Source organism: Crocodylus siamensis, chromosome 12 (genome assembly GCF_052110815.1).
Source record: "Crocodylus siamensis isolate JL-2025a chromosome 12, ASM5211081v1, whole genome shotgun sequence".
NCBI lineage: Eukaryota > Metazoa > Chordata > Crocodylia > Crocodylidae > Crocodylus > Crocodylus siamensis.
The window spans coordinates 3902793-3916333 of NC_143406.1; the positions used below are offsets into that span (position 1 = coordinate 3902793).

A 13541-nucleotide genomic window follows, 5' to 3' on the forward strand; every position below is an offset into this window, starting at 1 on the left:
GATTATACAGTCTCCCGATTCAATTCAGATTTGGAGCTTCAGCCACCAAATCAGGCCAAATCTCTGCCGAACTGAATCAGCAACCGAAGCTTCACACAGCCGTAATATTTAGCTTCTGTCACACCAACATACAAGCAGCTGAGTGAGTACTAGATGAGGAAGACTTTTAGTTGGGTATTATTGTAAATAGTTTAAAACGACAAATAGGACTGAAGTACTAAATGAAGCTGCAGCTAAAAACACCAGGCAAGTGATTCAAGAGCTGAATGCAGTAGCATATCCAGCATATCTTGTACAGTCTGCTGTAACTCTATAACCCATCTCCTTGGAAGAGGTGCCCCATTTGCATTGAGATTACGTTTCCAAGCAGTGAAGGAGCTCTTGCATGCCAGAACCTCACCTTCAGTCCACAGACAGCAAGGTAGTCCTCCTTGCAAGGATTTCCTGTTAAGCTCAGCACAGTAAAGGGAACTGGTGCAGAGGCAAGGCGGGTGAGAGTCAGTTTCCTTTTGCTGGAATCTGCTTGTTTCAGCAATGCTGAGAGCTGTAACACCGTAATCTAGAAAATAATGGAGTCAAGTTAATTCTCCAACCCAACGATCACAAACATTCACAGTATCTAGGTTCTCATATAACCCCATCAGTGTCCCTGCAGCAAGCAAGACTTCCCCCGCTTTGAGGATGAAATACTCACTCACGGAGGCTTTCCTATTTAATTGTTTAGACTAGAGAGTAACCAGTTCTGACAGTGGGAAGTCCAATTGATTTTCTGCTTATTGTATAACACTTGAAGTCTGCTTCCTTTTACTTCAGAGTATAACTGTACAGCATAGCATAGTACTGGTCCCGAGGTGCATCCACTCTCAACTCACCTTGCCCTTCTCATGACTCACAGCCAGATGCTGGCGGCGCCCATGAGGGGAGGAGAGCACACACATCGCTACCCGCCTCAGCACGTGAGCACTGATTAGCTGTCGGATCGTCTGGCCCTGGTCACCGCTGTAATTCATTCGGACATTCTCAAAGGCACCTTCTTGAGAGCCAAGAGTTGGGACCTGAGATATTGGAGGGAAAAAAAAGTGATCCCTGCATTCCTAAACACCCAAATACCTAAAGCAGATATTTCAATCAGCAAGCCTGTTAGCAACATACCATTAACTGATCTGTCATTTCCACCGTCTTGTCCACAGCATGTAGCTCATTCAGGGCTTGCTGTGCCCGGCTGCTGCTTCCCATGGCTGAAGCCTGCTGGAAGTTAATCTGAATGGCCTCCATTAAGAAGTTCAGCATCTCCAACACCAAAGGAGCAAAGGAGAAGTTGGCCTGCAAGAAACAGACATAGCAAGTAAAGCACAAGATATAACCTTGCAACCTTCTTAGAACTTCACACACAAGGTTATGTTGAGACAGTGTTTATGGGCTTGTTACGCAAAGAAAAAAACCAAGAAATACATAGCTCGTCTAATATCCCCTACAGCCTACTACACTTTCACTCTGCATCAAATACCAGTATGAAACACAAATACTCAAAGTTAATTCTCAACCTTCCCTGCATTAACAGTATCAGCATGGCTCTAAATCAAATGATGGAAGCATTTAACTACATGGTGCTGGCTGCTGGAAAGAAAGCCTTTTTTTCTAGGAAGATAAAACCCTGAGGTACTGTTCCTGATTGTCAAAAGCATTTTGAACTGTACCTGAGATTGCAGCTCCTCCCGACAGCCCTCAACATTTCTACACAGGCTGCTCTTCTTTGGCTTTTCTTCATCCGGACCCTTCCCCTCACTGATGGTGACCTTGGATTTCTCTGCTGGGGAGGTGGTAGCATGGCGGATGACACTCTCAGGCACTCTGGGTTCACTCTGGAACGCAGATTCCTTCATGGTGGAGCTCATACCACTACTGGGAGTTCTCTTTACCAGAGCCTGGAAAAAATAAAGCAAACACTGAGGGCCCAGTTCTTTAATATCAGTGATCAAACCCCTACTTATTTCAACAGAAGTAAGAATAACTCCTTAGGCTATTATGTGTGAGAGGTACTAACATTAGCAGCTGCTAGGAAACTTCGGAGGAGCAAGGATCCGATAAGTGATCAACGCAAAGCTGACCACTGAAGCAGAAGTCATTTATGAAGATTCACAGCTGTAATCTGGACAAAGACCTGCCAGCAAATATCCTCTTCATGAATGGGATGAAGTTATTAAGCCACAAGCAGGGGTAAGCTTATTTTACAGTAGACTTAGGGCACAAACTGGGGTTCTGATGCACTGATGCCATGCAATAAGCACTGTGCAAGATAAAGCTAGGCAAAGCCAAACATAAGGCAACTTGTGATAGTGTCAGGACAGTTTCCCTTGAATAATGAAGATCTTTTACCAGGCAACTGCCATCTTCCTTGGCTCCACAATCACAGAAGAAGGAACCATATTTGGCATAAGAAATCTCATGGTCCTTGTGGCAAACTTTAGCGCACACTGTGCAGACACCAACACCATCCACCATCTTACAAGTGTGACAATGGTACCTGCACAAGGAGTCAACAAGTTAGAAATGACCGCCCCTCAAAGATTTTGCAAACCAGGCTTCTCCCAAATCGTAACAGCCAGAGAATTCAGGCTGAAATTCTGAAAAGGAAAGACTCTTACCAGTGTTGGTTCATGAACTCTTTCTGTGTGATGGTGAAGGTGCAGAGTTTGTTACAGAGAGAATCTTCATCCTGCGCAGGAAGGAAGATCTTTTAAACCAGTGCCTGACACACACCTACCTACTTTGGAGTCACGTGACTTAGAGCAAACCCCTCTGCTGAAAACACATTTGAAAAAGGAGATTTTAGCACCACATATGCCAAAGAAAAGCAGGCACCAAGCAACAAGAGGCTAAGTACTTCACTTTGCATCCAAGGAGAACTAGATGATAATGAAAATAAGATGCCAGGGCCATGCTTTTACAAGAGTGAAATACTGAGGATGATGGATTTAATTTCACAGAGGGGCATCTAAAGACCTACTCCAGTTTAATCACTTATTAGAATCAACAAGGCCAACACCTTCTTACTCAACATTTCTCGCTCACCGTCTCTATTTTTTGCTTTCCTGGCAAAAGCTTTTACCTTGGGCAACAAAGCCGATGCAGTGGATCTATGCAAGAATCAGCCGGACCTTTCCTACCTCACGCACCATTTAACAAAATTGCCAGCTGAGTTCCAATCTTTATTACCAATAATAATTAAAAGACACAGTGGATATAGCTGAGCTTTCATATTCCACTCTGGGTTTGTCCAGATTTGAAACTGCAAGAAAAAACTGACTCTTACACCAGCATAAATCTGATCTGGGTGCTGTATAGAAACACAGAAGCCTGCTTTGACCTCCAGCCCAGAACCTACCGAGTCTTCAGCTTGAGAGTCTTCTTCCTCCACAGCCAGCTCTTCTACCCAATCCGAATCAACCTCTATGGCCCGTTCTTCTCCATCAACCGAAAGATGACTGGGTCCCTGGCCGCTGGTCTGGCTCAATGCATTGGTGACGTCAGCCAAATAAGAGACAATATGGCACGTGCACTCCAGAATGGTAACGTGCTATGAGCAATGGATGACAAAAGAGAAAAAAGTTAAATTCTGCTGGTTCAAACGAATTTTAAATGAGCATGAACATTGCTCTGCCATATGAAAATGCTTCTAGTTCTTCAAGACAAAGACCAAAAGAATCTGTATCACTTAACTGTACTACAGGGCACAACTGGACGCTGCTATGCCTCGTGGGCCCAGGGTAAGACTTATCTGTCACACGCAGCTATGTGTAGTGTACAAGCTGCACTGCGCTAGGATAATGGAAATGCCGAACCCAGGTGAGTTTCAACCTCTTGCCAGATGAACAGAAAAAAATAGAAAAAGAAAAGAAGGCACCTCTTGCTCTTCAGAAAACAAAATATCAGCCGAAACAACCTGCGTTTGGTGTCTGCCCAGAAAAAGGTGGAATTTTATTTACTTGCAATATTTGCTTTAGAGAGCCAAATTTTCAGTAAGATGGAGACACTGAAATGGCAATGGCATTGTTCTGAAAGGGTAAATGTGGGTCTTTAAAGTGAACTTAAGTTTACAGAGCATTTCAAAGAAAACTGGTCAGTATACTCTGTGTATAAAAAGAACAGTGCAAAGGGAAGACTAAGACTTTACAAAGATGTATCCAAACACATAACACAGTTATTTCATAATTATAATCAACTGCCTGGTAAACTAGGCCTGGTCACCGAATACCGAAAATACTTGGGGCTTGTTCACACTAGAAAGTTTGCTGTTTTAACTTGATTTGTTAACTCCCAAACCCAACTAGTGCAGACACTTATGGCTACATAAAACTGCTCACACTGGTAAGACTTTTTCAGCTTCTGAATTGGGATAAACAACATCAATAACAGGCAACTTTTATACTCGAATGAAGGAGTTCACACTAGGACTTATAATGGGTATAGTCAAATATGAAAACCAGCACAAAACAAACCAACATCTCTGGTACAGAATTGGCCCATGACTAAATACTGAAAGCAGAGAACCATCCATGTCTTACCTTTCCCTGCATGACATTAGCATTCATTTTTTCAATAACATTCTTTTGAGACAGGTATTTCTTGCTGCAAGACAAAGGAAAGTAAGAAAATAGATACAGAAAGTCATTCTGAGGAAAATATTCATTCAATCCTCACTAAGGACAAAATCTCAAGTAGTCTGTTTGAAACGATTATCCTAAATTGCCTCCACCACTCTCAACTACAGGGAATGCAACAAAAAAGGGCGACCCTCACACGACACCAACTCCCTGGAAGTTCAAGTCCAACCACAGAGCCATCTAAATACCAACACAGGTCTCATTCTTCTTACCATCTGCTCAGCCAATCGACCGCAGCACTGTGAAGCTGGAGATGGCCCGCACCTTGCCCAGCACTAGCTAGAGTTGCCATCACAACCATCAGTTCAGGAAAGCCCGTTCCATCACCATTGGCTAGCATTTCTGTTGCCATCGGTATCAAGGTACTCAGCAGAACAGTGCACACGCCTTCTCCAACTTGGCTAATCAACAATAAGAAAGTTCAAGAGGAATTAAACCATTCAAGACCCGGTTAAATGCATTTCACAGTTACTTTGAGCTCTGCAGTGTCCACATCCCCAAATCAAATCAAATTCCCAGAACATCACAGATGACTGCTTGAGACAGACACACGCTCTGACTGTTCTGACAATGACAACAGGGGCCTTGCAATGTGACAGATGAACAGTACGAATTAACGCCCATCAGCAGTTGTTAATGTAATAGATAAATAAGAGCTGTCTACACAACAAACTGTATGTTTATTGAGAGCACAGTAAGTCAGTCACATAAAGGAACTCTACCTGTTCTCCCGAACAATGTACGTTGTTAGAAGTTGCAGCAGTTGTCTATTTTCTTGAACAACATCCAGCTGATCTGAATCTTTTGGGGGTGACATAGTCATCCTGGTTAACCAGGCCTGAAGACGTACAGGCTCCACACAAGCCAGCTGGGCCAAGGAGCCACAGAGTCTTAAGAGGCTGGGATTAGGGCTCTTCTCAGCTAAGAGACAGAGACATCAATGATTGATAAAGCATCTTTAAGCTGAACAAGTAAAAGGACATTTTTCCTATTATTACTAGTCTCATGCCAATACAAAGACAATGCCTTGAAACTGGTACCAAAAGCAAAACGCAACAGAAATCCATCAATGGCACTCAACCGTACAGCTATTCCTCTTAGACCATTCTAAATCTATTCCTTCATTAATTTCCACAGGCTCTTTCTCCCTCTCTCAGAACGGCGGATACCCAGTGACTTGAGACATTTTCCAACTAGTGACTATCTTCACATGCTCACACACATTAAGGATGATGCCAGACTATCCCCGCCTGTTTGCTCCTCCTGACAACGAAACTTCCTACTCAACTTCTTTCTAAAGTGGAATTCTGACAACTGGAACTGAGCTTCTAATACACACTAAAAGGACAAGTATTTTAAGGAAATAAAAACAAAATAAGTAAGAGAGTGTGGTAACGACAGAACTCAAGCTAGGGAAAAGAGGTGAGAAAGGGAACAAATAAAAGGACAATTTGTTCAAGGCATATTTCAAGTCTTCAGTTTCTTCCTAACACTTGCTTTTCAAGCATTTTCTACCTGCAATATATGCAGAGTGAGCATGTTATCCAAACAAAGCTGTGATGCAAAGTTTAAAGAGTATCACTTACTCAGCTGGAAGAGTTTAGTGAAGAATTTCAGGACTCTGTTGCAGAATTTAGCTGAGAGGTTCTCATTGGCTGTTGCCATCATGATCTGGACCAGTTCTCCACTAATTGAGACAAGGAAGAACAAAACGGGATCTTTTTAGAAGCTGAACTATTTTTCTTCACTGTTATTCCTTGTCTCCCATTTTAAAGATTAACAGTTCATGCTGTCAAGCACTACAGAGAGGTGGGAGACGCATCTAAGCAAAACAAGACTGATATGACGGTGGATAATAAGGGAGGCAGGGGTGGAGGTCACAGCTTCATAAAAGATGCAGCACCACATGAAGCTCCCTTAGAAGGCAGAACTCCACTCATGATCCCGCTACAGAAAAGGATATAGATGAATGTACCTTTCAATAGTCCTCAGAAGGGGAGGAGGGGCTGTGGTTGGAGCACACAGCAACTGCCCCAGTTCAACTGTTACTTGGGCACGATACTGTAGTGATACAAATTAGAAACGGCCCCAGTTTGACACTGAATGAAGCAGGGTTAAAGCTGCAACGGCTTTGCTACACTTGTGTCACTACAGAATCATGCAGAAGTATAATTCGTAGATGACACCAAATTATGGGGCAAAGTAAACACGCTGGTGGGCAGGGAACCGATTCAGGGGGATCTGGACAGGTTGGAAAAGTGAGCAGAACAGAATATGATGCAGTTTAACAAAGATAAGTGCAAAGTGCTGCACCTAGGGAGAAGGAATCACCAACACACTTACAGACTGGGAGATTACTTTCTAAGCGGCACAGCAGTGGAAAGGGAACTCAGAGCCATGGTCAACTCCAAGACGAACATGAGTCGTCAATGTGAATAAGCGATCAGTAAAGCTAATCGCACTCTATCATGCATTAGCAGGTGCATCACAAACAGGTCTAAGGGGGTGATACTTCCCCTCTATGCAGCATTAGTAAGACTGCAGCTGGAGCACCGTGTCCAGTTCTGGGCGCCGCACTTCAAGAGGGATGTAAATAACTTTGAGAGGGTACAAAGGAGGGTCACCCATATGGTTAGAGGCCTGCACGAAAGGCCCTATGAGGAGAGACTGAGGGACCTGGATCTCTTCAGCCTGCACAAGAGAAGGCTGAGAGGTGATCTTGTGGCTGTCTACAAATTCATCAGGGGAAGGCAGCAAGGAAAAGGAGATGCTTTATTTACCAGGGCATCCCTTGGAGTTACTAGAAATAATGGCCTCAGACTGACAGAGGGCAGATTTAGATTAGACATCAGGAAGGACTTCTTTACAGTGAGGGTTACCAGAATCTGGCATGAGCTTCCAAGGGGGGTGGTGCTCTCCCCTACCTTGGGAGTCTTTAAGAGGAGACTGGACAAGTACCTGGCTGGGGTCACTTGACCCCAGCGCTCTTTCCGGCCCAGGGCAGGGGGTCAGATTTGATGATCTACTTAGGCTTCTTCTGACCCTAACATCTATGAAATCAGTGAAGTAACAGCTGGATCCTATCAGTTTAAATCATTTGCTATTGATATAATTGTTATATCTGTCTATGCCCCTAAAAATCCTACACAAGAAGGCAACATGTTCCTTGTGAACTCTACATATTCCCCACAGAGGCAAGTGTGGCAAGACTAGAAAGGAGAGAGGAGAGAGCAATTCTTCAATATGTCACATCCCATCACAACTCACCTCTCTGAAAAGAATTCCTCCATGGCTTTCCGAGCCTGGCTGCTCTCCAGCTGCTTCTCCAGATGCTGCAAACACTCCTCCAAGATAGACTCATCAAGGCCACTGAGGATTAAAAAAGAAAATAATAATAAAATAAAGTTGAAGCAGGAGTGCACATTCACAGCTCCAGTGCAGTGCAAATTGCTTAACTATGGTAAATCATTTTAACAAATAAACCCATGACTTCTATACAAGCAAAGTTTTTTCTCGAACTGGAAAGAACCCTAACGAATGAACATTACATAAACATTAACAGATTCACACTACAGCCAGCGATAAAGCAGCCCTGGCTCACCAGGCAGTGGGAACTAAGGAAGAACCACACAATTACAAGTAAATACAACTCCAAGGAAAACAAATGGAAGTGAGAGCCCCTATGAAAATGTAAAAAAGCAATTCAAATTAAATGAGGTTGTAGTGCAACATTAGAGTAAGTTGTTAGACATGAAAGGAGTAACCAGACAGTCTAGTTCTGGCAGTCGACAATCGTTTAAGGCTGTGGGGCTGGATTGACCCAGCTGAGGCCAGAGCCAGGCAGGCAGACACTAAGACCCATCCACTGCTGCTTTTCCCCATGGTGGCAGAGGGCAGGTGCCCACACTGGCAACTTTTACCCACAGGAACAGGGAAAAGCGACCTGTCAATAAAGCCCCACATTTGCAGGCCAAATCAACTGGCTTTGCAGGTGAGATCATAGGTTAGTAACCCCTGGTCTAGTCCACACTGCTGCCAATGTTGGATTATATAAAAAGTGTGTTACGAAGAACACTCTGGTTTTGTAAGTTCAACGTGATCAGTCCCCCTTCTCTCTAGAGACTACTCAATAACAACAGAGATATGTCAGGAGGTCTTTTCATTTTCATTGCCTCTAGATGTACTGTGACCAATACTTTTTCTCTCCCCGTGGAGTTAAACTCTTCAGCCTTACACCAAACCATGCATCTACCTCTTTTTAAGCTTCCCTCAAGTCACTTCCTTGTTTTCCAATCCTTGTATTGCTTTTTCTAAACTCCAAGTCACCAGTCATTCTGGTACCCGGTGCTTGCACTTGAAAACAATGTACTAGGGTGTGTTCGACCCAGAGCACACAGAAAAGACCATTACTTGATGCCTTTATGAATGCACCCCACCTGTACGGCAGCAAAAAAGGCCAGTGTATCACATTGTGAAGTCACATCTAATCAGCTGCCCACTATAAGGCTCAAGTTGCTTTTAGTAGCACTCCTTTGCAAGCTTTTTTCCTTGTGTGGCTTGGAATAACAGCCATGCTTCTGCAGCAAACATCCCCTCAACGCACCCTCCATGGAAAATCCAATTACACTTTCATTCTCTAATAGAATATGTAGTCAGCTCCCTTCTGAGTTTCTTCCATCCACCAGGGATCAATGTTAAAAAGATGCAATATCATCATGCATAATGGTTTTACATCTCAGATAGCTGGGATGTGCACCTGTACACGAAGCTGATTATCTTGGTACTTACACAGACAGAATGGGAAAGGAAAGGCATAAATCTGTCTGGTTTGCGATGAGAAAGCTGGGATTAGCCAGCCTAACTTAATAGAGCAAACAATAGAGAATTAGCTGAACACAATGATTCTGATCAGCATCTCAAGTCTTGATTTCATGCTCGTTGTTTAACATCCGTTTGTTTAACAGCCACAAGTTCTCCACTGTTCAAATATAAACATAGGGTCCATACTCAGTTAAAGCAGATTATCACATTCACACTGCTTATTTGTATCTTGCACTCCTTTGAAGTTTCTGCAGCACAGAAGAGAACATACTAGTCCCTGCCAGTTTGTAATGCTGGTAAAGAAGCTATACTGATGCATAAGGATTGTGATGATCATTCCCACATGCCTGGCCACATACCAGAAGGAGGGCCAGTCTGTATGTGTTTACCTGTTGGGATCGGAGTGATTAGCCAGTATGTTATAACATCCCGTGATCAATTTCTCATAGACACGAGCCAGGAACTCATCTGACTCTGCAGGCCCCAGGACCCTTTCCAGGGAGTTGCTGCTGATCTCTGCCACACTTTCCGTGCTGGTCTCCAAGAGAAGGGGCAATAGAGTATGTATCACCTGTTGTGGGTTCAGTTCATCCGACCAGCTTGAAAGGAAAAAACAGGAACTCCATTAACACTGACATAAGCATGCTAGAAAATGAACTCTACAGTAAAATTTAGATTAAGAGGCATGCAGGCAGAATACAACTCTAGATGACAGCCACGATCCATGTCAAGCCCACAGCCCATTTTGAACAACTCCTCTACACCTATTGCCTCTGAGATACTTCTGATTCCCAAAACTATGTGAGCGACTGCAGTAGATTAAACAGCCGCAACACTCTCCTAGACAGTCACTGCACCATTCAGTATATCTTCTTAAAATGGCTGCAGTATCAGCCTCTAGTTACATGTATCCAAAACCCACAGTGAAGTCACTAGGCAAGAAGGATTTCTGTTCTACTTGGTTCTTGTGACACTCTGGAAACACTAACACTCCCAACATGATGTACTTCGTGTCATAATCTAAAAAGTGAGATCGCACTTCAGCTGCTTTCCAATTCTGCAAAAAAAGTTTACGTATTCTTCCTCCGAGGAAGAAGTTTGGCTTCTAGAAATCCTTTGCCAGAGCAAAGTTATTGTTCACTGAAACCAGAAAAACCATAAAGAAACTGAGTGTCAAAGACCAGATGTATACACACAATTCAGAGTGCTTGCTCTGAATCTGACTTGAGTTCAGTGTTTAGAGATCTTAGACCCTGGTCTCAAGATCAGACTCCATCACCTCTTTTCTCCCCATATCCAGAAATTGCAAGTTGAAAGGCAAGGTAAGAACCTGCAGAACGAGAAAAAACATTCACTTACACAATGAGGTCCCCAGTGAGTCTGACCAAGGAAAGGAGCGTGTGTTTTAAGGAGGCTGCAAGAGGTAGACTCTGGCTGCAAAGGGTGCCCAGGTGAGCAGCCTGAACTGCACTGATGTAGCTTTCCGCTGGGATTGTGTCATTTGCAAAGGCATTGCGCTAAAAAGAACAAGGACAAATTTAGAAGACATCACAGGGAGCATAGTATGGAGCATCAGAAAGGAGAAGCATATGGGAGCTCAGTGCAGACTGTCAGTGTGCAATTTGAAGTTCACCTTTAAGGAATTAAAAAATCCACTGTTGTCCACTGTTGTCCTACAAGCCCTATAGTGCTAGAAGTTCTTCTGTTCATAGCACTACACAGATCTCTGCCTTGATTTGACCAACCCGGCTGTGCTGATAAGGATACAACATGCTCAGACTTGTAATTTCTATTGGTCAAATTTCTGTTAGAGGTTAGAATACCTGAATTCTGTGCTGATTCATGTAAAATCGGGAGCACTCCTGTGATAGCAGATTGTGGAACCCTCCTAACCTGAAGGAGTATTTCCCCATGATCAGATTTTACTATTTCATTTTGAAATTAAACAAGAACCATAGTAGACACTTTTCCCACAAAGCTACATCATCAGGGTTATTTCAGGACCACTCTGAGGCGAGGCTGGACTCACCCATGATCCAATGTTTGGAAATTCATTAGTATGAATGTTGTTCCAGGATTCGCATAAGGTCTGTACTGCCGGTGGCAAGTTCTGGACAAGTGTTGGACCTGCAAGGAAAACAGGGATTAGAGTTCTTGGAAAGAGTTTCAAAGGGATCGCCAGGAATCTGAGATTCAGTTAGGCAGTGCTTAAAAGCAAGAACTTCATCATCCAAATTAGGCAAGTCTATCTGGATAGGACAGGGATAGTTAGATTTGTTTGATGTCCCATTCTGCTGGCAAGGCTGGTTGTGTGTTTTTCTAAGTTAAGTCAAGATCATTCTAAACAAAGCTTGCACTGGAAAAAGACGTTAACTCAACGATGCTAAGCTGTCAAAATACTTTCATCAAGTCGCTAGTCAGTAGCAATCCCTCACAAAGAACTCTGAAAGCTTCACTTATTACCAAATCCGACAGCTTACCCCCGTTAAAAATGCAGCCAAGCAGGCAGATTTCAACAACAACATGGAAAGGCCTAAAAAGCCAGAGAAGCGCTAGGGCAGCAGACTGTTAATATAATTGCAAAAAGGTTCAATTCCAGATGAAGTTCAAGCTAGCCATGGCTCTCATGACTTCCCCAGGCTGGTCCTAAACTAAGGAAAGGGACTCCACATCTCTAGGTGCTTAGTAGCTGACTTCATAGACTCAATATCCAGGTGCTAGAGATGATGGCTGGGAAGGAGGATAAATTGGGCAGTACAACAGCTTGAAGCAGAATGTTTATGCCATTGCAACAACTCTTGCTTAAATTTAAGCGCACAGTGGAATTTCATGGGAGCTCACCCAGAGTATTTGACTTGCAACGGCTTGATCCTATAGCCAGGACAGCAGCATAACCCCGCAGCTTCTCTTCAGAAGGTTTGTTTTCAGCCGAGCCTTCTTCAGACAGGCTCCGTAGCAAATAAGATCTGTATTGGGGATGGAAAGGATTCCTTTCAGAAGACCGTTCAAAAATAATACATCAATACAGACAAGATGCCAAACTTCAGAACCAAACCTCTGAAATTTTACCTCATAAATCATGCAGTATAATTCTAGCTATTGCTTCTTTTTATCTTCTTTAAGCTTTTTACTAACAGAAATGGCTACTCAGCAAGTAAAAAGGCCAATTTACTTTCAGTTTCTTTTCCACAGGAACAAAGAGACCCTGGAATCTTACTTGAGGAGATTTAATCTCCTCAACTGCTAGTTACACTGTCCGTCTCAACAACAGCATAGTGAAACATAACCTTGGACTACAATCTCAGGATGTTACGAAGAGGTTTCATCTTCAGAGGTAAAGCCGTTTGTTTTGTAAGTTTGTCAGAAACCCTTGAATGATCAAACAAATCGATAACTTGGAAAAAGAACAAAATTCACAAGTTCTCGACAGAGTCCACTCTTTTAAACATTCGTCCCATAAAATATATTAAATTAAGCAGTGATGCTTAATTTAATGGACTATGTTAAAACTTCACTGGAATGGATAACTCAAACTGACGAGTCACTGACAGAAAAGGAAGTTTCATCCTTCTGAACGCACTATCCTCATACCTGGTGAATGTAGCATAGGTGTCAATAAGCTGCAGAGTAGCGGGCAGCAGGTTCTTGGTTATCTCTGATGATTTGTGTGGGTCAGTTTCTGCAGCTAGCTTAGAGAAGTGTTCATCCAGGGAAACCTGGATCTTGGAAATGGCAGCATCAAGGGTGTAAATGGACTGCAAACTGGGAATCTCATGCAGCTGGAGAATAGTGGTGCAGTCAATCCCACAGAAAGAGGAAATCTATTAAAAACAGAAGGATGACAATTTTTCAGAGCAAGGCATCATATGAAAGTCAACGTTCCATGCTAGCTTATACATATTTAGCATTTTCACCAGCTTACCTGTCGAGCAAAGTATTCCTCTGCTATTTCCACATCATATTTCACTGAGCTGCACTTAGTGGAGGCCAATTTAATGAGAGAAGCAGCATGTTCAGCTTTCATGCCTTGTTTGATCAAGTGATCCTGGAGCAATT

General features: G+C 43.1%; 1 protein-coding gene across 10 annotated transcripts in view; it reads right to left on the reverse strand.

Annotated features, from left to right (window-relative positions):
• Window positions 1-13541, reverse strand: part of UBR4 (ubiquitin protein ligase E3 component n-recognin 4) — a 100603-nt gene that overhangs the window by 64608 nt on the left and 22454 nt on the right. For all 10 annotated transcript variants that reach the window (XM_090023106.1, XM_090023105.1, XM_090023100.1 and 7 more), the window contains exons 24-41: window positions 13408-13530; window positions 13077-13306; window positions 12327-12451; window positions 11515-11612; window positions 10845-11002; window positions 9875-10084; window positions 7932-8033; window positions 6251-6351; window positions 5387-5585; window positions 4877-5065; window positions 4566-4629; window positions 3386-3577; window positions 2646-2716; window positions 2377-2524; window positions 1698-1925; window positions 1153-1323; window positions 873-1055; window positions 401-559 (exon numbers count right to left, since the gene is read on the reverse strand). In XM_090023106.1, coding sequence (XP_089879232.1) covers window positions 401-559; window positions 873-1055; window positions 1153-1323; window positions 1698-1925; window positions 2377-2524; window positions 2646-2716; window positions 3386-3577; window positions 4566-4629; window positions 4877-5065; window positions 5387-5585; window positions 6251-6351; window positions 7932-8033; window positions 9875-10084; window positions 10845-11002; window positions 11515-11612; window positions 12327-12451; window positions 13077-13306; window positions 13408-13530 — 2751 coding nt within the window. The remainder of the gene's footprint in view (window positions 1-400; window positions 560-872; window positions 1056-1152; window positions 1324-1697; window positions 1926-2376; window positions 2525-2645; window positions 2717-3385; window positions 3578-4565; window positions 4630-4876; window positions 5066-5386; window positions 5586-6250; window positions 6352-7931; window positions 8034-9874; window positions 10085-10844; window positions 11003-11514; window positions 11613-12326; window positions 12452-13076; window positions 13307-13407; window positions 13531-13541) is intronic.